General features: G+C 40.6%; 2 protein-coding genes across 2 annotated transcripts in view; both read left to right on the top strand.

Annotated features, from left to right (window-relative positions):
* The window catches only part of LOC103315356, a 144462-nt gene that overhangs the window by 76879 nt on the left and 43251 nt on the right, over positions 1-24332 (top strand). The window lies entirely within an intron of this gene.
* LOC103317092 (zinc finger BED domain-containing protein 1-like) lies at positions 15553-18423 on the top strand. The gene is made up of 4 exons (XM_031930401.1): positions 15553-15888; positions 16008-16579; positions 16651-16708; positions 16838-18423. Exons 1-4 carry the CDS (start codon positions 15837-15839, stop codon positions 18388-18390), a joined length of 2235 nt encoding a protein of 744 aa, XP_031786261.1. The 5' UTR covers positions 15553-15836; the 3' UTR covers positions 18391-18423.

Genomic DNA, 24332 nt, shown 5'->3' with positions numbered 1-24332 from the left:
CATAAATCGCGAAATTCTTACGTTCACTTATCGGGCTTTCTCTGTATTTTTGCACGTTTTTTCGGGAATCTTACCACCACAGGCTTTAAGAGGAAGGAAAAACACGCAAAACTTTATAGGGCAGATCTTCGGGCAGTTACTGCTAAGGTTCCAAGTATAGCCTCGCAAGTAACCACATAAATCGCGATATTCTTAAGTTCACTTATCGGGCTTTTTCTATACCTTTGCATGTTTTTTCAAAAATCTTACCACCACAGGCTTTAAGAGGAAGGAAAAATACGCAGAACTGTGTAGGGCATATCTTCGGGCAGTTACTGCGATTGTTCGAAATATAGCCTCGTAAGTAACCACATACATCGCGATATTCTTATGTTCACTTATCGGGCTTTTTCTATACCTTTGCACGTTTTTTTGGGAATCTAACCATCAAATATAGCCTCGTAAGTAACCTCATCAATCGCAAAATTCTTAGATTCACTTATCGGGCTTTTTCTATACCTTTGCATGTTTTTTCAAAAATCTTACCACCACAGGCTTTAAGAGGAAGGAAAAACACGCAGAACTGTGTAGGGCATATCTTCGGGCAGCTGCTGCTAAGGTTCGAAATATAGCCTCGTAAGTAACCACATACATCGCGATATTCTTATGTTCACTTATCGGGCATTTTCTATACCTCTGCACGTTTTTTCGGGTATCTAATCACCACAGGCTCAAAGTGGTCGTAGTAAAACGCAAAACTGTGTAGGGCAGATCTTCGGGCAGTTACTGCTAAGGTTCCAAGTATAGCCTCGTAAGTAACCACATAAATCGCGATATTCTTATGTTCACTTATCGGGCTTTCGCTGTACTTTTGCACGTATTTTCGGGAATCTACCCACCACAGGCTCAATGAGTACGGAAAAATACGCAAAACTGTGTATGGCAGATCTTCTGGCAGCTGCTGCTAAGGTTCGAAGTATAGCCTCGTACGTAACCACATAAATCGCGATAGTCTTAAGTTCACTTATCGGGCTTTTTCTATACCTTTGCATGTTTTTTCAAAAATCTTACCACCACAGGCTTTAAGAGGAAGGGAAAACACGCAAAACTGTGTAGGGCAGATCTTCGGGCAGTTGCTGCTAAGGTTCGAAATATAGCCTCGTAAGTAACCTCATCAATCGCAAAATTCTTAGATTCACTTATTGGGCTTTTTCCTATACCTTTGCATGTTTTTCCAAAAATCTTACCACCACAGGCTTTAAGAGGAAGGAAAAACACGCAGAACTGTGTAGGGCATATCTTCGGGCAGCTGCTGCTAAGGTTCGAAATATAGCCTCGTAAGTAACCCCGTTAATCGCGAAATTCTTAAGTTCACTTATCGGGCTTTTTCTATACCTTTGCACGTTTTTTTGGGAATCTAACCACCAAATATAGCCTCGTAAGTAACCACATAAATCGCGAAATTCTTAAGTTCACTAATCGGGCTTTTTCTATACCTCTGCACGTTTTTTCGGGTATCTAATCACCACAGGCTCAAAGTGGTCGTAGTAAAACGCAAAACTGTGTAGGGCAGATCTTCGGGCAGTTACTGCTAAGGTTCCAAGTATAGCCTCGTAAGTAACCACATAAATCGCGATAGTCTTAAGTTCACTTATCGGGCTTTTTCTATACCTTTGCATGTTTTTTCAAAAATCTTACCACCACAGGCTTTAAGAGGAAGGAAAAACACGCAAATCTTTATAGGGCAGATCTTCGGGCAGTTACTGCGAAGGTTCCACGTACAGCCTCGTAAGTAACCACATAAATCGCGATATTCTTAAGTTCACTTATCGGGCTTTCGCTGTAATTTTGCACGTATTTTCGGGAATCTACCAACCACAGGCTCAATAAGTACGGAAAAATACGCAAAACTTTATAGGGCAGATCTTCGGGCAGTTACTGCTAAGGGCGAAGTATAGCTTCGTAAGTAACCACATAAATCGCGAAATTCTCAGGTTCACTTATCGGGCTTTTTCTGTACATTTGCACGTTTTTCCGAAAATCCTACCACCATAGGCTTAAAGTGGTAGGTAAATTACGCAGAACTGTGTATGGCAGATCTTCTGGCAGCTGCTGCTAAGGTTCGAAGTATAGCCTCGTACGTAACCACATAAATCGCGAAATTCTTAAGTTCACTTATCGGGCATTCTCTGTACTTTTGCACGTTTTTCTGGGAATCTAACCACCACAGGTTCAAAGAGGACGGAGAAAAACGCAAACCTGAGTAGGGCAGATCTTTGGGCAGCTGCTGCTAAGGTTCGAAATATAGCCTCGTAAGTAACCCCGTTAATCGCGAAATTCTTAAGTCCACTTATCGGGCTTTTTCTATACCTTTGCACGTTTTTTTGGGAATCTAACCACCACAGGTTCAAAGAGGACGGGGAAAAACGCAAAACTATTTAGGGCAGATCTTTGGGCAGCTGCTGCTAAGGTTCGAAGTATAGCCTCGTACGTAACCACATAAATCGCGAAATTCTTATGTTCACTTATCGGGCTTTCTCTGTACATTTGCACGATTTTTCGGGAATCTAACCATCAAATATAGCCTCGTAAGTAACCTCATCAATCGCAAAATTCTTAGATTCACTTATCGGGCTTTTTCTATACCTTTGCATGTTTTTTCAAAAATCTTACTACCACAGGCTTTAAGAGGAAGGAAAAACACGCAGAACTGTGTAGGGCATATCTTCGGGCAGCTGCTGCTAAAGTTCGAAATATAGCCTCGTAAGTAACCACATAAATCGCGATATTCTTATGTTCACTTATCGGGGTTTTTCTATACCTCTGCACGTTTTTTCGGGTATCTAATCACCACAGGCTCAAAGTGGTCGTAGTAAAACGCAAAACTGTTTAGGGCAGATCTACGGGCAGTTACTGCTAAGGTTCCAAGTATAGCCTCGTAAGTAACCACATAAATCGCGATAGTCTTAAGTTCACTTATCGGGCTTTTTCTATACCTTTGCATGTTTTTTCAAAAATCTTACCACCACAGGCTTTAAGAGGAAGGAAAAACACGCAAAACTGTGTAGGGCAGATCTTCGGGCAGTTGCTGCTAAGGTTCGAAATATAGCCTCGTAAGTAACCTCATCAATCGCAAAATTCTTAGATTCACTTATTGGGCCTTTTCTATACCTTTGCATGTTTTTTCAAAAATCTTACCACCACAGGCTTTAAGAGGAAGGAAAAACACGCAAAACTTTATAGGGCAGATACTGCGAAGGTTCCACGTATAGCCTCGTAAGTAACCACATAAATCGCGATATTCTTAAGTTCGCTTATCGGGCTTTCGCTGTACTTTTGCACGTATTTTCGGGAATCTACCCACCACAGGCTCAATGAGTACGGAAAAATACGCAAAACTTTATAGGGCAGATCTTCGGGCAGTTACTGCTAAGGGTCGAAGTATAGCTTCGTAAGTAACCACATAAATCGCGAAATTCTTAGGTTCACTTATCGGGCTTTTTCTGTACATTTGCACGTTTTTTCGGAAATCCTACCACCATAGGCTTAAAGTGGAAGGTAAATCACGCAGAACTGTGTATGGCAGATCTTCTGGCAGCTGCTGCTAAGGTTCGAAGTATAGCCTCGTACGTAACCACATAAATCGCGAAATTCGTAAGTTCACTTATCGGGCATTCTCTGTACTTTTGCACGTTTTTCTGGGAATCTAACCGCCACAGGTTCAAAGAGGACGGGGAAAAACGCAAAACTTTTTAGGGCAGATCTTTGGGCAGCTACTGCTAAGGTTCGAAGTATAGCTTCGTACGTAACCACATAAATCGCGAAATTCTTATGTTCACTTATCGGGCTTTCTCTGTACATTTGCACGATTTTTCGGGAATCTTACCACCACAGGCTTAAAGTGGAAGGTAAAACACGCAGAACTGTGTAGGGCATATCTTCGGGCAGCTGCTGCTAAGGTTCGAAATATAACCTCGTATGTATCCTCATCAATCGCAAAATTCTTAGATTCACATATCGGGCTTTTTCTATACCTTTGCATGTTTTTTCAAAAATCTTACCACCACAGGCTTTAAGAGGAAGGAAAAACACGCAAAACTTTATAGGGCAGATCTTCGGGCAGTTACTGCGAAGGTTCCACGTATAGCCTCGTAAGTAACCACATAAATCGCGATATTCTTAAGTTCACTTATCGGGCTTTCGCTGTACTTTTGCACCTATTTTCGGTAATCTACCCACCACAGGCTCAATGAGTACGGAAAAATACGCAAAATATTATAGGGCAGATCTTCGGGCAGTTACTGCTAAGGGTCGAAGTATAGCTTCGTAAGTAACCACATAAATCGCAAAATTCTTAGATTCACTTATCGGGCTTTTTCTATACCTTTGCATGTTTTTTCAAAAATCTTACCACCACAGGCTTTAAGAGGAAGGAAAAACACGCAGAACTGTGTAGGGCATATCTTCGGGCAGCTGCTGCGAAGGTTCGAAATATAGCCTCGTAAGTAACCTCATCAATCGCAAAATTCTTAGATTCACTTATTGGGCTTTTTCTATACCTTTGCATGTTTTTTCAAAAATCTTACCACCACAGGCTTTAAGAGGAAGGAAAAACACGCAAAACTTTATAGGGCAGATCTTCGGGCAGTTACTGCGAAGGTTCCACGTATAGCCTCGTAAGTAACCACATAAATCGCGATATTCTTAAGTTCACTTATCGGGCTTTCGCTGTACTTTTGCACGTATTTTCGGTAATCCTACCACCACAGGCTTAAACTGGAAGGTAAAACACGCAGAACTGTGTAGGGCAGATCTTCGGGCAGTTACTGCGAAGGTTCCACGTATAGCCTCGTAAGTAATCACATAAATCGCGATATTCTTAAGTTCACTTATCGGGCTTTCGCTGTACTTTTGCACGTATTTTCGGTAATCTACCCACCACAGGCTCAATGAGTACGGAAAAATACGCAAAATATTATAGGGCAGATCTTCGGGCAGTTACTGCTAAGGGTCGAAGTATAGCTTCGTAAGTAACCACATAAATCGCAAAATTCTTAGATTCACTTATCGGGCTTTTTCTATACCTTTGCATGTTTTTTCAAAAATCTTACCACCACAGGCTTTAAGAGGAAGGAAAAACACGCAAAGCTTTATAGGGCAGTTACTGCTATGATTCCAAGTATAGCCTCGTAAGTAACGACAGAAATCGCGAAATTCTTAAGTTCACTTATCGGGCTTTCCCTGCACTTTTGCACGTATTTTCGGAAATCCTACCACCACAGGCTTAAACTGGAAGGTAAAACACGCAGAACTGTGTAGGGCAGATCTTTGGGCAGCTGCTGCTAAGGTTCGATGTATAGCCTCGTAAGTAACCACATAAATTGCGAAATTCTTAAGTTCACTTATCGGGCTTTCTCTGCACTTTTGCACGTATTTTCGGCAATCTACCCACCACAGGCTCAATAAGTACGGAAAAATACGCAAAACTTTATAGGGCAGAACTTCTGGCAGCTGCTGCTAAGGTTCGAAGTATAGCCTCGTATGTAACCACATAAATCGTGAAATGCTTAAGTTCACTTATCGGGCTTTTTCTATACATTTGCACGTTTTTTCAAAAATCTTACCATAACAGGCCCAAAGAGCACGTAGAAAAACGCAAAACTGTGTAGGGCAGATCTTTGGGCAGTTACTGCTAAGGGCCGTAGTATATTCTCGTAAGTAACCCCGTTAATCGCGAAATTCTTAGGTTCACTTATCGGGCTTTTTCTGTACATTAGCACATTTTTTCGGAAATCCTACCACCACAGGCTTAAACTGGAAGGTAAAACACGCAGAGTGTGTAGGGCAGATCTTTGGGCAGCTGCTGCTAAGGTTCGATGTATAGCCTTGTACGTAACCACATAAATCGCGAAATTCTTAAGTTCACTTATCGGGCTTTCTCTGCACTTTTGCACGTATTTTCGGCAATCTACCCACCACAGGCTCAATAAGTACGGAAAAATACGCAAAACTTTATAGGGCAGAACTTCTGGCAGCTGCTGCTAAGGTTCGAAGTATAGCCTCGTATGTAACCACATAAATCGTGAAATGCTTAAGTTCACTTATCGGGCTTTCTCTGTACATTTGCACGTTTTTTCGGGAATCTTACCACCACAGGCTTACAGTGGAAGGTAAAACACGCAGAACTGTGTAGGGCATTTCTTGCTGCTAAGGGTCGAAGTATAGCCTCGTAAGTAACCTCATCAATCGCAAAATTCTTAGATTCACTTATTGGGCCTTTTCTATACCTTTGCATGTTTTTTCAAAAATCTTACCACCACAGGCTTTAAGAGGAAGGAAAAACACGCAAAACTTTATAGGGCAGATACTGCGAAGGTTCCACGTATAGCCTCGTAAGTAACCACATAAATCGCGATATTCTTAAGTTCGCTTATCGGGCTTTCGCTGTACTTTTGCACGTATTTTCGGGAATCTACCCACCACAGGCTCAATGAGTACGGAAAAATACGCAAAACTTTATAGGGCAGATCTTCGGGCAGTTACTGCTAAGGGTCGAAGTATAGCTTCGTAAGTAACCACATAAATCGCGAAATTCTTAGGTTCACTTATCGGGCTTTTTCTGTACATTTGCACGTTTTTTCGGAAATCCTACCACCATAGGCTTAAAGTGGAAGGTAAATCACGCAGAACTGTGTATGGCAGATCTTCTGGCAGCTGCTGCTAAGGTTCGAAGTATAGCCTCGTACGTAACCACATAAATCGCGAAATTCGTAAGTTCACTTATCGGGCATTCTCTGTACTTTTGCACGTTTTTCTGGGAATCTAACCGCCACAGGTTCAAAGAGGACGGGGAAAAACGCAAAACTTTTTAGGGCAGATCTTTGGGCAGCTACTGCTAAGGTTCGAAGTATAGCTTCGTACGTAACCACATAAATCGCGAAATTCTTATGTTCACTTATCGGGCTTTCTCTGTACATTTGCACGATTTTTCGGGAATCTTACCACCACAGGCTTAAAGTGGAAGGTAAAACACGCAGAACTGTGTAGGGCATATCTTCGGGCAGCTGCTGCTAAGGTTCGAAATATAACCTCGTATGTATCCTCATCAATCGCAAAATTCTTAGATTCACATATCGGGCTTTTTCTATACCTTTGCATGTTTTTTCAAAAATCTTACCACCACAGGCTTTAAGAGGAAGGAAAAACACGCAAAACTTTATAGGGCAGATCTTCGGGCAGTTACTGCGAAGGTTCCACGTATAGCCTCGTAAGTAACCACATAAATCGCGATATTCTTAAGTTCACTTATCGGGCTTTCGCTGTACTTTTGCACCTATTTTCGGTAATCTACCCACCACAGGCTCAATGAGTACGGAAAAATACGCAAAATATTATAGGGCAGATCTTCGGGCAGTTACTGCTAAGGGTCGAAGTATAGCTTCGTAAGTAACCACATAAATCGCAAAATTCTTAGATTCACTTATCGGGCTTTTTCTATACCTTTGCATGTTTTTTCAAAAATCTTACCACCACAGGCTTTAAGAGGAAGGAAAAACACGCAGAACTGTGTAGGGCATATCTTCGGGCAGCTGCTGCGAAGGTTCGAAATATAGCCTCGTAAGTAACCTCATCAATCGCAAAATTCTTAGATTCACTTATTGGGCTTTTTCTATACCTTTGCATGTTTTTTCAAAAATCTTACCACCACAGGCTTTAAGAGGAAGGAAAAACACGCAAAACTTTATAGGGCAGATCTTCGGGCAGTTACTGCGAAGGTTCCACGTATAGCCTCGTAAGTAACCACATAAATCGCGATATTCTTAAGTTCACTTATCGGGCTTTCGCTGTACTTTTGCACGTATTTTCGGTAATCCTACCACCACAGGCTTAAACTGGAAGGTAAAACACGCAGAACTGTGTAGGGCAGATCTTCGGGCAGTTACTGCGAAGGTTCCACGTATAGCCTCGTAAGTAACCACATAAATCGCGATATTCTTAAGTTCACTTATCGGGCTTTCGCTGTACTTTTGCACGTATTTTCGGTAATCTACCCACCACAGGCTCAATGAGTACGGAAAAATACGCAAAATATTATAGGGCAGATCTTCGGGCAGTTACTGCTAAGGGTCGAAGTATAGCTTCGTAAGTAACCACATAAATCGCAAAATTCTTAGATTCACTTATCGGGCTTTTTCTATACCTTTGCATGTTTTTTCAAAAATCTTACCACCACAGGCTTTAAGAGGAAGGAAAAACACGCAAAGCTTTATAGGGCAGTTACTGCTATGATTCCAAGTATAGCCTCGTAAGTAACCACAGAAATCGCGAAATTCTTAAGTTCACTTATCGGGCTTTCCCTGCACTTTTGCACGTATTTTCGGAAATCCTACCACCACAGGCTTAAACTGGAAGGTAAAACACGCAGAACTGTGTAGGGCAGATCTTTGGGCAGCTGCTGCTAAGGTTCGATGTATAGCCTCGTAAGTAACCACATAAATTGCGAAATTCTTAAGTTCACTTATCGGGCTTTCTCTGCACTTTTGCACGTATTTTCGGCAATCTTCCCACCACAGGCTCAATAAGTACGGAAAAATACGCAAAACTTTATAGGGCAGAACTTCTGGCAGCTGCTGCTAAGGTTCGAAGTATAGCCTCGTATGTAACCACATAAATCGTGAATTGCTTAAGTTCACTTATCGGGCTTTTTCTATACATTTGCACGTTTTTTCAAAAATCTTACCATAACAGGCCCAAAGAGCACGTAGAAAAACGCAAAACTGTGTAGGGCAGATCTTTGGGCAGTTACTGCTAAGGGCCGTAGTATATTCTCGTAAGTAACCCCGTTAATCGCGAAATTCTTAGGTTCACTTATCGGGCTTTTTCTGTACATTAGCACATTTTTTCGGAAATCCTACCACCACAGGCTTAAACTGGAAGGTAAAACACGCAGAGTGTGTAGGGCAGATCTTTGGGCAGCTGCTGCTAAGGTTCGATGTATAGCCTTGTACGTAACCACATAAATCGCGAAATTCTTAAGTTCACTTATCGGGCTTTCTCTGCACTTTTGCACGTATTTTCGGCAATCTACCCACCACAGGCTCAATAAGTACGGAAAAATACGCAAAACTTTATAGGGCAGAACTTCTGGCAGCTGCTGCTAAGGTTCGAAGTATAGCCTCGTATGTAACCACATAAATCGTGAAATGCTTAAGTTCACTTATCGGGCTTTCTCTGTACATTTGCACGTTTTTTCGGGAATCTTACCACCACAGGCTTACAGTGGAAGGTAAAACACGCAGAACTGTGTAGGGCATTTCTTGCTGCTAAGGGTCGAAGTATAGCCTCGTACGTAACCACATAAATCGCGAAATTCTTATGTTCACTTATCGGGCTTTCTCTGTACATTTGCACGATTTTTCGGGAATCTAACCATCAAATATAGCCTCGTAAGTAACCTCATCAATCGCAAAATTCTTAGATTCACTTATCGGGCTTTTTCTATACCTTTGCATGTTTTTTCAAAAATCTTACCACCACAGGCTTAAACTGGAAGGTAAAACACGCAGAACTGTGTAGGGCATATCTTCGGGCAGCTGCTGCTAAGGTTCGAAATATAGCCTCGTAAGTAACCACATAAATCGCGATATTCTTATGTTCACTTATCGGGCTTTTTCTATACCTCTGCACGTTTTTTCGGGTATCTAATCACCACAGGCTCAAAGTGGTCGTAGTAAAACGCAAAACTGTGTAGCGCAGATCTTCGGGCAGTTGCTGCTAAGGTTCGAAGTATAGCCTCGTAAGTAACCCCGTTAATCGCGAAATTCTTAGGCTCACAAATTGGGCTTTCTCTGTACTTTTGCACGTATTTTCGGGAATCTACCCACCACAGGCTCAATGAGTACGGAAAAATACGCAAAACTTTATAGGTCAGATTATCGGGCAGCTGCTGCTAAGGTTCGAAGTATAGCCTCGTAAGTAACCTCATAAATCGCGAAATTCTTACGTTCACTTATCGGGCTTTCTCGGTACTTTTGCACGTTTTTTCGGGAATCTTACCACCACAGGCTTTAAGAGGAAGGAAAAACACGCAAAACTATATAGGGCAGATCTTCGGACAGTTACTGCTAAGGTTCCAAGTATAGCCTCGCAAGTAACCACATAAATCGCGATATTCATAAGTTCACTTATCGGGCTTTTTCTATACCTTTGCATGTTTTGTCAAAAATCTTACCACCACAGGCTTTAAGAGGAAGGAAAAACACGCAAAACTTTATAGGGCAGATCTTCGGGCAGTTACTGCTAAGGTTCCAAGTATAGCCTCGTAAGTAACCACATAAATCGGGATATTCTTATGTTCACTTATCGGGCTTTCGCTGTACTTTTGCACGTATTTTCGGGAATCTACCCACCACAGGCTCAATGAGTACGGAAAAATACGCAAAACTGTGTATGGCAGATCTTCTGGCAGCTGCTGCTAAGGTTCGAAGTATAGCCTCGTATGTAACCTCATAAATCGCGAAATTCTTACGTTCGCTTATCGGGCTTTTTCTATACATTTACACGTTTTTTCAAAAATCTTACCATAACAGGCCCAAAGAGCACGTAGAAAAACGCAAAACTGTGTAGGGCAGATCTTTGGGCAGTTACTGCTAAGGGCCGTAGTATATTCTCGTAAGTAACCCCGTTAATCGCGAAATTCTTAGGTTCACTTATCGGGCTTTTTCTGTACATTAGCACATTTTTTCGGAAATCCTACCACCACAGGCTTAAACTGGAAGGTAAAACACGCAGAGTGTGTAGGGCAGATCTTTGGGCAGCTGCTGCTAAGGTTCGATGTATAGCCTTGTACGTAACCACATAAATCGCGAAATTCTTAAGTTCACTTATCGGGCTTTCTCTGCACTTTTGCACGTATTTTCGGCAATCTACCCACCACAGGCTCAATAAGTACGGAAAAATACGCAAAACTTTATAGGGCAGAACTTCTGGCAGCTGCTGCTAAGGTTCGAAGTATAGCCTCGTATGTAACCACATAAATCGTGAAATGCTTAAGTTCACTTATCGGGCTTTCTCTGTACATTTGCACGTTTTTTCGGGAATCTTACCACCACAGGCTTACAGTGGAAGGTAAAACACGCAGAACTGTGTAGGGCATTTCTTGCTGCTAAGGGTCGAAGTATAGCCTCGTACGTAACCACATAAATCGCGAAATTCTTATGTTCACTTATCGGGCTTTCTCTGTACATTTGCACGATTTTTCGGGAATCTAACCATCAAATATAGCCTCGTAAGTAACCTCATCAATCGCAAAATTCTTAGATTCACTTATCGGGCTTTTTCTATACCTTTGCATGTTTTTTCAAAAATCTTACCACCACAGGCTTAAACTGGAAGGTAAAACACGCAGAACTGTGTAGGGCATATCTTCGGGCAGCTGCTGCTAAGGTTCGAAATATAGCCTCGTAAGTAACCACATAAATCGCGATATTCTTATGTTCACTTATCGGGCTTTTTCTATACCTCTGCACGTTTTTTCGGGTATCTAATCACCACAGGCTCAAAGTGGTCGTAGTAAAACGCAAAACTGTGTAGCGCAGATCTTCGGGCAGTTGCTGCTAAGGTTCGAAGTATAGCCTCGTAAGTAACCCCGTTAATCGCGAAATTCTTAGGCTCACAAATTGGGCTTTCTCTGTACTTTTGCACGTATTTTCGGGAATCTACCCACCACAGGCTCAATGAGTACGGAAAAATACGCAAAACTTTATAGGTCAGATTATCGGGCAGCTGCTGCTAAGGTTCGAAGTATAGCCTCGTAAGTAACCTCATAAATCGCGAAATTCTTACGTTCACTTATCGGGCTTTCTCGGTACTTTTGCACGTTTTTTCGGGAATCTTACCACCACAGGCTTTAAGAGGAAGGAAAAACACGCAAAACTATATAGGGCAGATCTTCGGACAGTTACTGCTAAGGTTCCAAGTATAGCCTCGCAAGTAACCACATAAATCGCGATATTCATAAGTTCACTTATCGGGCTTTTTCTATACCTTTGCATGTTTTGTCAAAAATCTTACCACCACAGGCTTTAAGAGGAAGGAAAAACACGCAAAACTTTATAGGGCAGATCTTCGGGCAGTTACTGCTAAGGTTCCAAGTATAGCCTCGTAAGTAACCACATAAATCGGGATATTCTTATGTTCACTTATCGGGCTTTCGCTGTACTTTTGCACGTATTTTCGGGAATCTACCCACCACAGGCTCAATGAGTACGGAAAAATACGCAAAACTGTGTATGGCAGATCTTCTGGCAGCTGCTGCTAAGGTTCGAAGTATAGCCTCGTATGTAACCTCATAAATCGCGAAATTCTTACGTTCGCTTATCGGGCTTTTTCTATACATTTACACGTTTTTTCAAAAATCTTACCATAACAGGCCCAAAGAGCACGTAGAAAAACGCAAAACTGTGTAGGGCAGATCTTTGGGCAGTTACTGCTAAGGGCCGTAGTATATTCTCGTAAGTAACCCCGTTAATCGCGAAATTCTTAGGTTCACTTATCGGGCTTTTTCTGTACATTAGCACATTTTTTCGGAAATCCTACCACCACAGGCTTAAACTGGAAGGTAAAACACGCAGAGTGTGTAGGGCAGATCTTTGGGCAGCTGCTGCTAAGGTTCGATGTATAGCCTTGTACGTAACCACATAAATCGCGAAATTCTTAAGTTCACTTATCGGGCTTTCTCTGCACTTTTGCACGTATTTTCGGCAATCTACCCACCACAGGCTTACAGTGGAAGGTAAAACACGCAGAACTGTGTAGGGCATTTCTTGCTGCTAAGGGTCGAAGTATAGCCTCGTACGTAACCACATAAATCGCGAAATTCTTATGTTCACTTATCGGGCTTTCTCTGTACATTTGCACGATTTTTCGGGAATCTAACCATCAAATATAGCCTCGTAAGTAACCTCATCAATCGCAAAATTCTTAGATTCACTTATCGGGCTTTTTCTATACCTTTGCATGTTTTTTCAAAAATCTTACCACCACAGGCTTAAACTGGAAGGTAAAACACGCAGAACTGTGTAGGGCATATCTTCGGGCAGCTGCTGCTAAGGTTCGAAATATAGCCTCGTAAGTAACCACATAAATCGCGATATTCTTATGTTCACTTATCGGGCTTTTTCTATACCTCTGCACGTTTTTTCGGGTATCTAATCACCACAGGCTCAAAGTGGTCGTAGTAAAACGCAAAACTGTGTAGCGCAGATCTTCGGGCAGTTGCTGCTAAGGTTCGAAGTATAGCCTCGTAAGTAACCCCGTTAATCGCGAAATTCTTAGGCTCACAAATTGGGCTTTCTCTGTACTTTTGCACGTATTTTCGGGAATCTACCCACCACAGGCTCAATGAGTACGGAAAAATACGCAAAACTTTATAGGTCAGATTATCGGGCAGCTGCTGCTAAGGTTCGAAGTATAGCCTCGTAAGTAACCTCATAAATCGCGAAATTCTTACGTTCACTTATCGGGCTTTCTCGGTACTTTTGCACGTTTTTTCGGGAATCTTACCACCACAGGCTTTAAGAGGAAGGAAAAACACGCAAAACTATATAGGGCAGATCTTCGGACAGTTACTGCTAAGGTTCCAAGTATAGCCTCGCAAGTAACCACATAAATCGCGATATTCATAAGTTCACTTATCGGGCTTTTTCTATACCTTTGCATGTTTTGTCAAAAATCTTACCACCACAGGCTTTAAGAGGAAGGAAAAACACGCAAAACTTTATAGGGCAGATCTTCGGGCAGTTACTGCTAAGGTTCCAAGTATAGCCTCGTAAGTAACCACATAAATCGGGATATTCTTATGTTCACTTATCGGGCTTTCGCTGTACTTTTGCACGTATTTTCGGGAATCTACCCACCACAGGCTCAATGAGTACGGAAAAATACGCAAAACTGTGTATGGCAGATCTTCTGGCAGCTGCTGCTAAGGTTCGAAGTATAGCCTCGTATGTAACCTCATAAATCGCGAAATTCTTACGTTCGCTTATCGGGCTTTTTCTATACATTTACACGTTTTTTCAAAAATCTTACCATAACAGGCCCAAAGAGCACGTAGAAAAACGCAAAACTGTGTAGGGCAGATCTTTGGGCAGTTACTGCTAAGGGCCGTAGTATATTCTCGTAAGTAACCCCGTTAATCGCGAAATTCTTAGGTTCACTTATCGGGCTTTTTCTGTACATTAGCACATTTTTTCGGAAATCCTACCACCACAGGCTTAAACTGGAAGGTAAAACACGCAGAGTGTGTAGGGCAGATCTTTGGGCAGCTGCTGCTAAGGTTCGATGTATAGCCTTGTACGTAACCACATAAATCGCGAAATTCTTAAGTTCACTTATCGGGCTTTCTCTGCACTTTTGCACGTATTTTCGGCAATCTACCCACCACAGGCTCAATAAGTACGGAAAAATACGCAAAACTTTATAGGGCAGAACTTCTGGCAGCTGCTGCTAAGGTTCGAAGTATAGCCTCGTATGTAACCACATAAATCGTGAAATGCTTAAGTTCACTTATCGGGCTTTCTCTGTACATTTGCACGTTTTTTCGGGAATCTTACCACCACAGGCTTACAGTGGAAGGTAAAACACGCAGAACTGTGTAGGGCATTTCTTCGGGCAGCTGCTGCTAAGGGTCGAAGTATAGCCTCGTACGTAACCACATAAATCGCGAAATTCTTATGTTCACTTATCGGGCTTTCTCTGTACATTTGCACGATTTTTCGGGAATCTAACCATCAAATATAGCCTCGTAAGTAACCTCATCAATCGCAAAATTCTTAGATTCACTTATCGGGCTTTTTCTATACCTTTGCATGTTTTTTCAAAAATCTTACCACCACAGGCTTTAAGAGGAAGGAAAAACACGCAGAACTGTGTAGGGCAGGTCTTCGAGCAGCTGCTGCTAAGGTTCGAAGTACAGCCCCGTAAGTAACCTTATAAATTGCGAAATTCTTAGGTTCACTTATCGGGCTTTTTCTATACCTTTGCACGTTTTTTCAAAAATCTTAGCACAACAGGCTCATAGAGGACGGAGAAAAACGCAAAACACTGTATGGCAGATCTTCTGGCAGCTGCTGCTAAGGTTCGAAATATAGCATCGTAAGTAACCACATAAATCGCGAAATTCTTAAGTTCACTTATCGGGCTTTCTCTGTACTTTTGCTCGTATTTTCGAGAATCTTACCACGACAGGCTTAAAGTGGAAGGTAAAACACGCAGAACTGTGTAGGGCAGATCTTCTGGCAGTTACTGCTATGGGCCAAAGTAGTGATGGGCGATTCTACTCGATTCTTTAAAAATCGACGATTATTTTCTTGGAGAATCGATTATTTCGTCGATTATTTTCGACAAGCGATTCTCGGGAATCGATTCTTTTTGAACTGAGAATCGAATCGTGTCGCACGAAAACAGGGGGGGGGGGAGAGGGAATCAGTATACATATCTATATATTTTCCGTAGTCTCTGTTCTCTTTCTCTAGTCAGTTACCACTCTGAGCTGACGAGGGAGAGAGAGAGAGAGAGAGAGAGAGAGAGAGAGAAAACATCTACGTGAGTCTAACCTCTAAATCACATCTAAATCGCTTGTGTCTCGCAATAAGTGCTGTGTGCTGCCTGGGTCTGCTGACTAAACTTTTATGAACGCCGTGAAGGTAAAATGGATCAAGTGAGTATCTTAAATGCACTGGTACGTTTTAATTAATGAAAATAATTGTTTTTATTAAACTTTATTATAGATTCACTCTTGTGGATACTGCAAAGAAAAATTCAAATTGGTTGAAGCCAATAACCATGCATGCTTGAAAATGTTTCCGTCTTTTGATATTACAGATGATAAAGTTATTTATCCTCAAGATGGTAATTGTATCTACTTATTGTACAAATTTCACATAGATATCTAAATTTACGCGTATGTTCGACCGTCATAATATATTTACAATCCATTAATTAATTTTATAATTTCAAATTCCGTCCAGGACGTGGTACCACATATTACGCAAACGTACACGAAAACTATTATTCTGATCCAGTAGATTATTGTGCTACTGATGATCATAATGAAGGCAGGATGCAAGAATCGGAACCTCTGGTACCTCAAGTGGAAAAACAGACAGACAATAGCGAAAAAAATGAAGGATCTCAGAACATTACAGTACCAGAAACTCCCCAAACAGATCGAACACATGTACAAGATGATAAATCTTTTAGCTCCAAACTTCAACCAAAAAAATCAACAATTTGGATGCATATTTCAAAGGCAAAAGAAAAGGATTATTTAATATGTAATTATTGTCAAAAGCAATACAAAACATGTGGGAACACAACTAATATGTTAAAACACTTGCGAAGTGCACATCCGCTTTTTTTTGAAAACTCTAACTCTACACCACCTACAGAAACACAAACCAAAGCTGTGAAACGATCATTAGAAAACGTCGAAAACGACATTGAACCAAAAAGGAACAAATCGACTCAGTCAACTCCTTCAGCTACGATTCAGCCACTTAAACAAAATTTAAAAAGTAATACAGTAACAAAACAATCTAACGTAAGTAATAATTTATTTATCATGATTCATTTAGTTTTTTAATATCTTTTAAAAATATCTTACATTTACAGTTTATAGCAAAGCCTTGCGGAATTAAAGATGCCTTCGCTCGCATAACCTCGTTCAAAGGTAAATCAAAAATATGAATTTAATCTTCCATTTTTTCATAACATATTTACAATTTTTTATAGTATATTTACAATTTTGTATAACATATTTACAATTTTTTATAACATATTTACAATTTTTTATTTGTAGATGGTGGTTCTTCGTCGGATAAAATTTCAAACACCATTCTATACATGATCTGTAAAGATACACTGCCTGTTTCGATAGTAGAGTTTGAAGGTTTCAAGGAGTTGATAAAACTGTTGGCACCTTTATACAAGGTTCCATCAAAAAAAACGATGACCCGGAAACTTGAATCTAGGTATAACATTATGAAAGAAGCTTTTATAAAAGAATTAGAGGATGTGCCTTATTATTGTCTCACAGCTGACAATTGGACCGATTCCTCGAATCAGAGTTACATAGGTATAACAATACACTATGTAAATAACTCGGCAATGACAGGAAGAGTGCTAGGCTGCTTCCCACTTTATGAAAATCACACCTCCGAATATCTGATGAAATCAATCCAAAATATATTTGATGATTTTAAAATTAAGAAGGACAAAGTTACAGCGATGATCACCGACGGAGCGCCAAATATTAAGAAAGCTGGTATCGATTTGCTAGGTAAAGACAAACATCTTGTCTGCATCGCTCACGTGGTCTCTCACCTGTTACCCGATGCGCTTAATAATTTTAAAGAATTCAATACAATCATTGATAAAGTTAAAGCCATTGTTACTCAAATGAAGCGAAGCATACCGGCGTCGGATAAACTGAAAGAAATGCAGCTAAAGGATGGAAAAACGGAAGGAACTATTTTAAAATTGAAGCTTGATGTCCCTACTCGCTGGACCACAAAAATTGAAATGCTGGAACGATATATTTTACTAGAGCCATATATTTATAACGCAATAAATAAGTGCGAAAAGCCTCTAAACTTATTAACTAGAGAAGAGATAAGTATAGTTAAAGATATATTGCCTATTATGGAACCGATAAAAACCGTAATTACAGAGATCAGTGGCGATGATTACCCTACATGTAGTTTAATTATTCCAATCATCAATTGCATGAAGCAGAAAATCTGTTCAACAGTTCCCACAACAGAAGTAGGAGAATTATTTAAAACTAAACTACAAACTGCAATAGCAAACAGATTCAAAAACATTGAAATGTGTTCTCTTCTCGCCGTTTCAACTTTATTGGATCCGAGGTTCAAAAAAATTCACTTTAAAGACCCTTGTGCTGTTTCGTCAGCTTTAGCTCGAATACGAAAAGAGGTCGAAACAATGAAGCCAGTAGATCCTAAACCTAGACCGACAGCTGTAAATACAGTAAATTCAAATAGTATTTGGGACATACATGATAGTATTTTGGAGCAATCTCAGCAATCTACATTGTCATTTTCTGCGAGCGACACAAATATAGAAATCGAAGGGTATATCAAATTACAATTACTTTCCAGAACGGAAAACATTTTTGTGTATTGGCAAAATTTACAAGTGAATTTCCCAGTATTGAGTAAATTAGCTACACGTGTACTAGCAACGCTTGCTACAAGCGTTTCGTCGGAACGACTGTTTTCGAAAGCGGGCAATACGAAGAGAGACAGGCGGAACCGACTTACTGGTAATAGACTAAACATGCTTTTATTTTTGGGAAATTGCACGCTGGAAGAATGGTTTAAAGTGAATTAGTTTTAAGACATTCATTATGTATTTAATTAAATGTATTATATATTATTTCATTGTATTATAAACATTATAATTTTATTGTCATTGTAAGTATCATCAAAAGGCATGTTACAGATGTTCGATTGTTGTGTGGTTGTGTAGAATATAATATAATTAAATTTAACAATCTAATAACACATTTCCCCAGCATTTATTAATTTTGATTTCCTGTGTAAATGTAAAAAAATGAGGTGATTTTGATTAATACTGCTTTTTACGTTTTAATAGATTATGTTTAATAGTCATAAGATACTAATAATATTTAAATGGAAAGTTATTAATTTTTATTATTTTATTTTCAGCTGTATAATATACATACATTAATGAAATGAATTCACGAGATTTTTTAAAAAGCAACTTGAAGCGAGGAATTTTACAATTTCGAAAGATTCAATCAAGTTCAAAAAGTTGAAATCAAGTGATCACGATTTTTCTTAAAATCATGTATAATATATATCCGTTTTAATAATTAAAATTTAATGTATTTTTATATACATTCATTAATAAATAACCTTATCAGTATTAATTTGATGTTCAATTAATTATTAATTGTTTAATTTTTCGCGCTACGAAAATTTGGTATCGATTCTGACATCGATACTTCGATTATTTTTGAAAATAATCGATTTTCAGAAATCGATTCTTTTGACGATTCGATTCTTTGGCATCGATACTTTTTTGAAGAATCGCCCATCACTAGGCCAAAGTATTGCCCCGTAAGTAACCTCATAAATAGCGAAGTTCTTACGTACACTTATCGGGCATTTTGTGTACATTTGCACGTTTTTTCGGGAATCTTACCACCACAGGCTTAAAGTGGAAGGTAAAACACGCAGAACTGTGTAGGGCAGATCTTCTGGCAGCTGCTGCTAAGGTTCAAAATATAGCCTCGTATGTAACCTCATCAATCGCAAAATTCATAGATTCGACAGTCTTTAAGAGGAAGGAAAAACACGTAAAACTTTATAGGGCAGATCTTCGGGCAGTTACTGCTAAGGGTAGAAGTATAGCCTCGTGAGTAACCACATAAATCGTGAAATGCTTACGTTCACTTATTGGGCTTTCTCTGTACATTTGCACGTTTTTTCGGGAATCTAACCACCACAGGCTCAAAGAGTACGGAAACATTCGCAAAACTTTATGGGTCAGATCTTCGGGCAGCTGCTGCTAAGGTTCGAAGTACAGCCTCGCAAGTAACCACATAAATCGCGATATTCTTAAGTTCACTTATCGGGCTTTTTCTATACCTTTGCACGTTTTTTTGGGAATCTTACCACAACAGGCTCAAAGTGGTCGTAGTAAAACGCAAAACTGTGTAGGGCAAATCTTTTGGCAGCTGCTGCTAAGGTTCGAAGTATTGCCTCGTAAGTAACCACGTTAATCGCGAAATTCTTAAGTTCACTTATCGGGCTTTCTCTGTACATTTGCACGTTTTTTCGGGAATCTTACCACCACAGGCTTAAAGTGGAAGGTAAAACACGCAGAACTGTGGAGGGCATATCTTCGGGCAGCTGCTGCTAAGGTTCGAAATATAGCCTCGTAAGTAACCACATAAATCGTGAAATTATTATGTTCACTTATCGGGCTTTCTCTGTACTTTTGCACGTATTTTCGAGAATCTTACCACCACAGGCTTAAAGTGGAAGTAAAACACGCAAAACTGTGTAGGGCAGATCTTTGGGCAGCTGCTGCTAAGGTTCGATGTATAGCCTTGTACGTAACCACATAAATCGCGAAATTCTTAAGTTCACTTATCGGGCTTTCTCTGCACTTTTGCACGTATTTTCGGCAATCTACCCACCACAGGCTTACAGTGGAAGGTAAAACACGCAGAACTGTGTAGGGCATTTCTTGCTGCTAAGGGTCGAAGTATAGCCTCGTACGTAACCACATAAATCGCGAAATTCTTATGTTCACTTATCGGGCTTTCTCTGTACATTTGCACGATTTTTCGGGAATCTAACCATCAAATATAGCCTCGTAAGTAACCTCATCAATCGCAAAATTCTTAGATTCACTTATCGGGCTTTTTCTATACCTTTGCATGTTTTTTCAAAAATCTTACCACCACAGGCTTAAACTGGAAGGTAAAACACGCAGAACTGTGTAGGGCATATCTTCGGGCAGCTGCTGCTAAGGTTCGAAATATAGCCTCGTAAGTAACCACATAAATCGCGATATTCTTATGTTCACTTATCGGGCTTTTTCTATACCTCTGCACGTTTTTTCGGGTATCTAATCACCACAGGCTCAAAGTGGTCGTAGTAAAACGCAAAACTGTGTAGCGCAGATCTTCGGGCAGTTGCTGCTAAGGTTCGAAGTATAGCCTCGTAAGTAACCCCGTTAATCGCGAAATTCTTAGGCTCACAAATTGGGCTTTCTCTGTACTTTTGCACGTATTTTCGGGAATCTACCCACCACAGGCTCAATGAGTACGGAAAAATACGCAAAACTTTATAGGTCAGATTATCGGGCAGCTGCTGCTAAGGTTCGAAGTATAGCCTCGTAAGTAACCTCATAAATCGCGAAATTCTTACGTTCACTTATCGGGCTTTCTCGGTACTTTTGCACGTTTTTTCGGGAATCTTACCACCACAGGCTTTAAGAGGAAGGAAAAACACGCAAAACTATATAGGGCAGATCTTCGGACAGTTACTGCTAAGGTTCCAAGTATAGCCTCGCAAGTAACCACATAAATCGCGATATTCATAAGTTCACTTATCGGGCTTTTTCTATACCTTTGCATGTTTTGTCAAAAATCTTACCACCACAGGCTTTAAGAGGAAGGAAAAACACGCAAAACTTTATAGGGCAGATCTTCGGGCAGTTACTGCTAAGGTTCCAAGTATAGCCTCGTAAGTAACCACATAAATCGGGATATTCTTATGTTCACTTATCGGGCTTTCGCTGTACTTTTGCACGTATTTTCGGGAATCTACCCACCACAGGCTCAATGAGTACGGAAAAATACGCAAAACTGTGTATGGCAGATCTTCTGGCAGCTGCTGCTAAGGTTCGAAGTATAGCCTCGTATGTAACCTCATAAATCGCGAAATTCTTACGTTCGCTTATCGGGCTTTTTCTATACATTTACACGTTTTTTCAAAAATCTTACCATAACAGGCCCAAAGAGCACGTAGAAAAACGCAAAACTGTGTAGGGCAGATCTTTGGGCAGTTACTGCTAAGGGCCGTAGTATATTCTCGTAAGTAACCCCGTTAATCGCGAAATTCTTAGGTTCACTTATCGGGCTTTTTCTGTACATTAGCACATTTTTTCGGAAATCCTACCACCACAGGCTTAAACTGGAAGGTAAAACACGCAGAGTGTGTAGGGCAGATCTTTGGGCAGCTGCTGCTAAGGTTCGATGTATAGCCTTGTACGTAACCACATAAATCGCGAAATTCTTAAGTTCACTTATCGGGCTTTCTCTGCACTTTTGCACGTATTTTCGGCAATCTACCCACCACAGGCTTACAGTGGAAGGTAAAACACGCAGAACTGTGTAGGGCATTTCTTGCTGCTAAGGGTCGAAGTATAGCCTCGTACGTAACCACATAAATCGCGAAATTCTTATGTTCACTTATCGGGCTTTCTCTGTACATTTGCACGATTTTTCGGGAATCTAACCATCAAATATAGCCTCGTAAGTAACCTCATCAATCGCAAAATTCTTAGATTCACTTATCGGGCTTTTTCTATACCTTTGCATGTTTTTTCAAAAATCTTACCACCACAGGCTTAAACTGGAAGGTAAAACACGCAGAACTGTGTAGGGCATATCTTCGGGCAGCTGCTGCTAAGGTTCGAAATATAGCCTCGTAAGTAACCACATAAATCGCGATATTCTTATGTTCACTTATCGGGCTTTTTCTATACCTCTGCACGTTTTTTCGGGTATCTAATCACCACAGGCTCAAAGTGGTCGTAGTAAAACGCAAAACTGTGTAGCGCAGATCTTCGGGCAGTTGCTGCTAAGGTTCGAAGTATAGCCTCGTAAGTAACCCCGTTAATCGCGAAATTCTTAGGCTCACAAATTGGGCTTTCTCTGTACTTTTGCACGTATTTTCGGGAATCTACCCACCACAGGCTCAATGAGTACGGAAAAATACGCAAAACTTTATAGGTCAGATTATCGGGCAGCTGCTGCTAAGGTTCGAAGTATAGCCTCGTAAGTAACCTCATAAATCGCGAAATTCTTACGTTCACTTATCGGGCTTTCTCGGTACTTTTGCACGTTTTTTCGGGAATCTTACCACCACAGGCTTTAAGAGGAAGGAAAAACACGCAAAACTATATAGGGCAGATCTTCGGACAGTTACTGCTAAGGTTCCAAGTATAGCCTCGCAAGTAACCACATAAATCGCGATATTCATAAGTTCACTTATCGGGCTTTTTCTATACCTTTGCATGTTTTGTCAAAAATCTTACCACCACAGGCTTTAAGAGGAAGGAAAAACACGCAAAACTTTATAGGGCAGATCTTCGGGCAGTTACTGCTAAGGTTCCAAGTATAGCCTCGTAAGTAACCACATAAATCGGGATATTCTTATGTTCACTTATCGGGCTTTCGCTGTACTTTTGCACGTATTTTCGGGAATCTACCCACCACAGGCTCAATGAGTACGGAAAAATACGCAAAACTGTGTATGGCAGATCTTCTGGCAGCTGCTGCTAAGGTTCGAAGTATAGCCTCGTATGTAACCTCATAAATCGCGAAATTCTTACGTTCGCTTATCGGGCTTTTTCTATACATTTACACGTTTTTTCAAAAATCTTACCATAACAGGCCCAAAGAGCACGTAGAAAAACGCAAAACTGTGTAGGGCAGATCTTTGGGCAGTTACTGCTAAGGGCCGTAGTATATTCTCGTAAGTAACCCCGTTAATCGCGAAATTCTTAGGTTCACTTATCGGGCTTTTTCTGTACATTAGCACATTTTTTCGGAAATCCTACCACCACAGGCTTAAACTGGAAGGTAAAACACGCAGAGTGTGTAGGGCAGATCTTTGGGCAGCTGCTGCTAAGGTTCGATGTATAGCCTTGTACGTAACCACATAAATCGCGAAATTCTTAAGTTCACTTATCGGGCTTTCTCTGCACTTTTGCACGTATTTTCGGCAATCTACCCACCACAGGCTCAATAAGTACGGAAAAATACGCAAAACTTTATAGGGCAGAACTTCTGGCAGCTGCTGCTAAGGTTCGAAGTATAGCCTCGTATGTAACCACATAAATCGTGAAATGCTTAAGTTCACTTATCGGGCTTTCTCTGTACATTTGCACGTTTTTTCGGGAATCTTACCACCACAGGCTTACAGTGGAAGGTAAAACACGCAGAACTGTGTAGGGCATTTCTTCGGGCAGCTGCTGCTAAGGGTCGAAGTATAGCCTCGTACGTAACCACATAAATCGCGAAATTCTTATGTTCACTTATCGGGCTTTCTCTGTACATTTGCACGATTTTTCGGGAATCTAACCATCAAATATAGCCTCGTAAGTAACCTCATCAATCGCAAAATTCTTAGATTCACTTATCGGGCTTTTTCTATACCTTTGCATGTTTTTTCAAAAATCTTACCACCACAGGCTTTAAGAGGAAGGAAAAACACGCAGAACTGTGTAGGGCAGGTCTTCGAGCAGCTGCTGCTAAGGTTCGAAGTACAGCCCCGTAAGTAACCTTATAAATTGCGAAATTCTTAGGTTCACTTATCGGGCTTTTTCTATACCTTTGCACGTTTTTTCAAAAATCTTAGCACAACAGGCTCATAGAGGACGGAGAAAAACGCAAAACACTGTATGGCAGATCTTCTGGCAGCTGCTGCTAAGGTTCGAAATATAGCATCGTAAGTAACCACATAAATCGCGAAATTCTTAAGTTCACTTATCGGGCTTTCTCTGTACTT

The sequence above is a fragment of the Nasonia vitripennis genome, chromosome 4, assembly GCF_009193385.2.
Source record: "Nasonia vitripennis strain AsymCx chromosome 4, Nvit_psr_1.1, whole genome shotgun sequence".
NCBI lineage: Eukaryota > Metazoa > Arthropoda > Insecta > Hymenoptera > Pteromalidae > Nasonia > Nasonia vitripennis.
This window is presented reverse-complemented; position numbering and strand designations above follow the sequence as displayed.

What these genes read in the sequence shown, in the direction of transcription:
- LOC103317092 (XM_031930401.1), top strand. Translation starts at nt 15,837, where the DNA reads ATGTTTCCGTCTTTTGATATTACAGATGATAAAGTTATTTATCCTCAA. An exon ending in AGTTATTTATCCTCAAGATG is followed by an intron (nt 15,889 to 16,007) that starts GTAATTGTATCT and finishes AATTCCGTCCAG; the next exon opens with GACGTGGTACCACATATTAC. An exon ending in TCGCATAACCTCGTTCAAAG is followed by an intron (nt 16,709 to 16,837) that starts GTAAATCAAAAA and finishes TTTTATTTGTAG; the next exon opens with ATGGTGGTTCTTCGTCGGAT.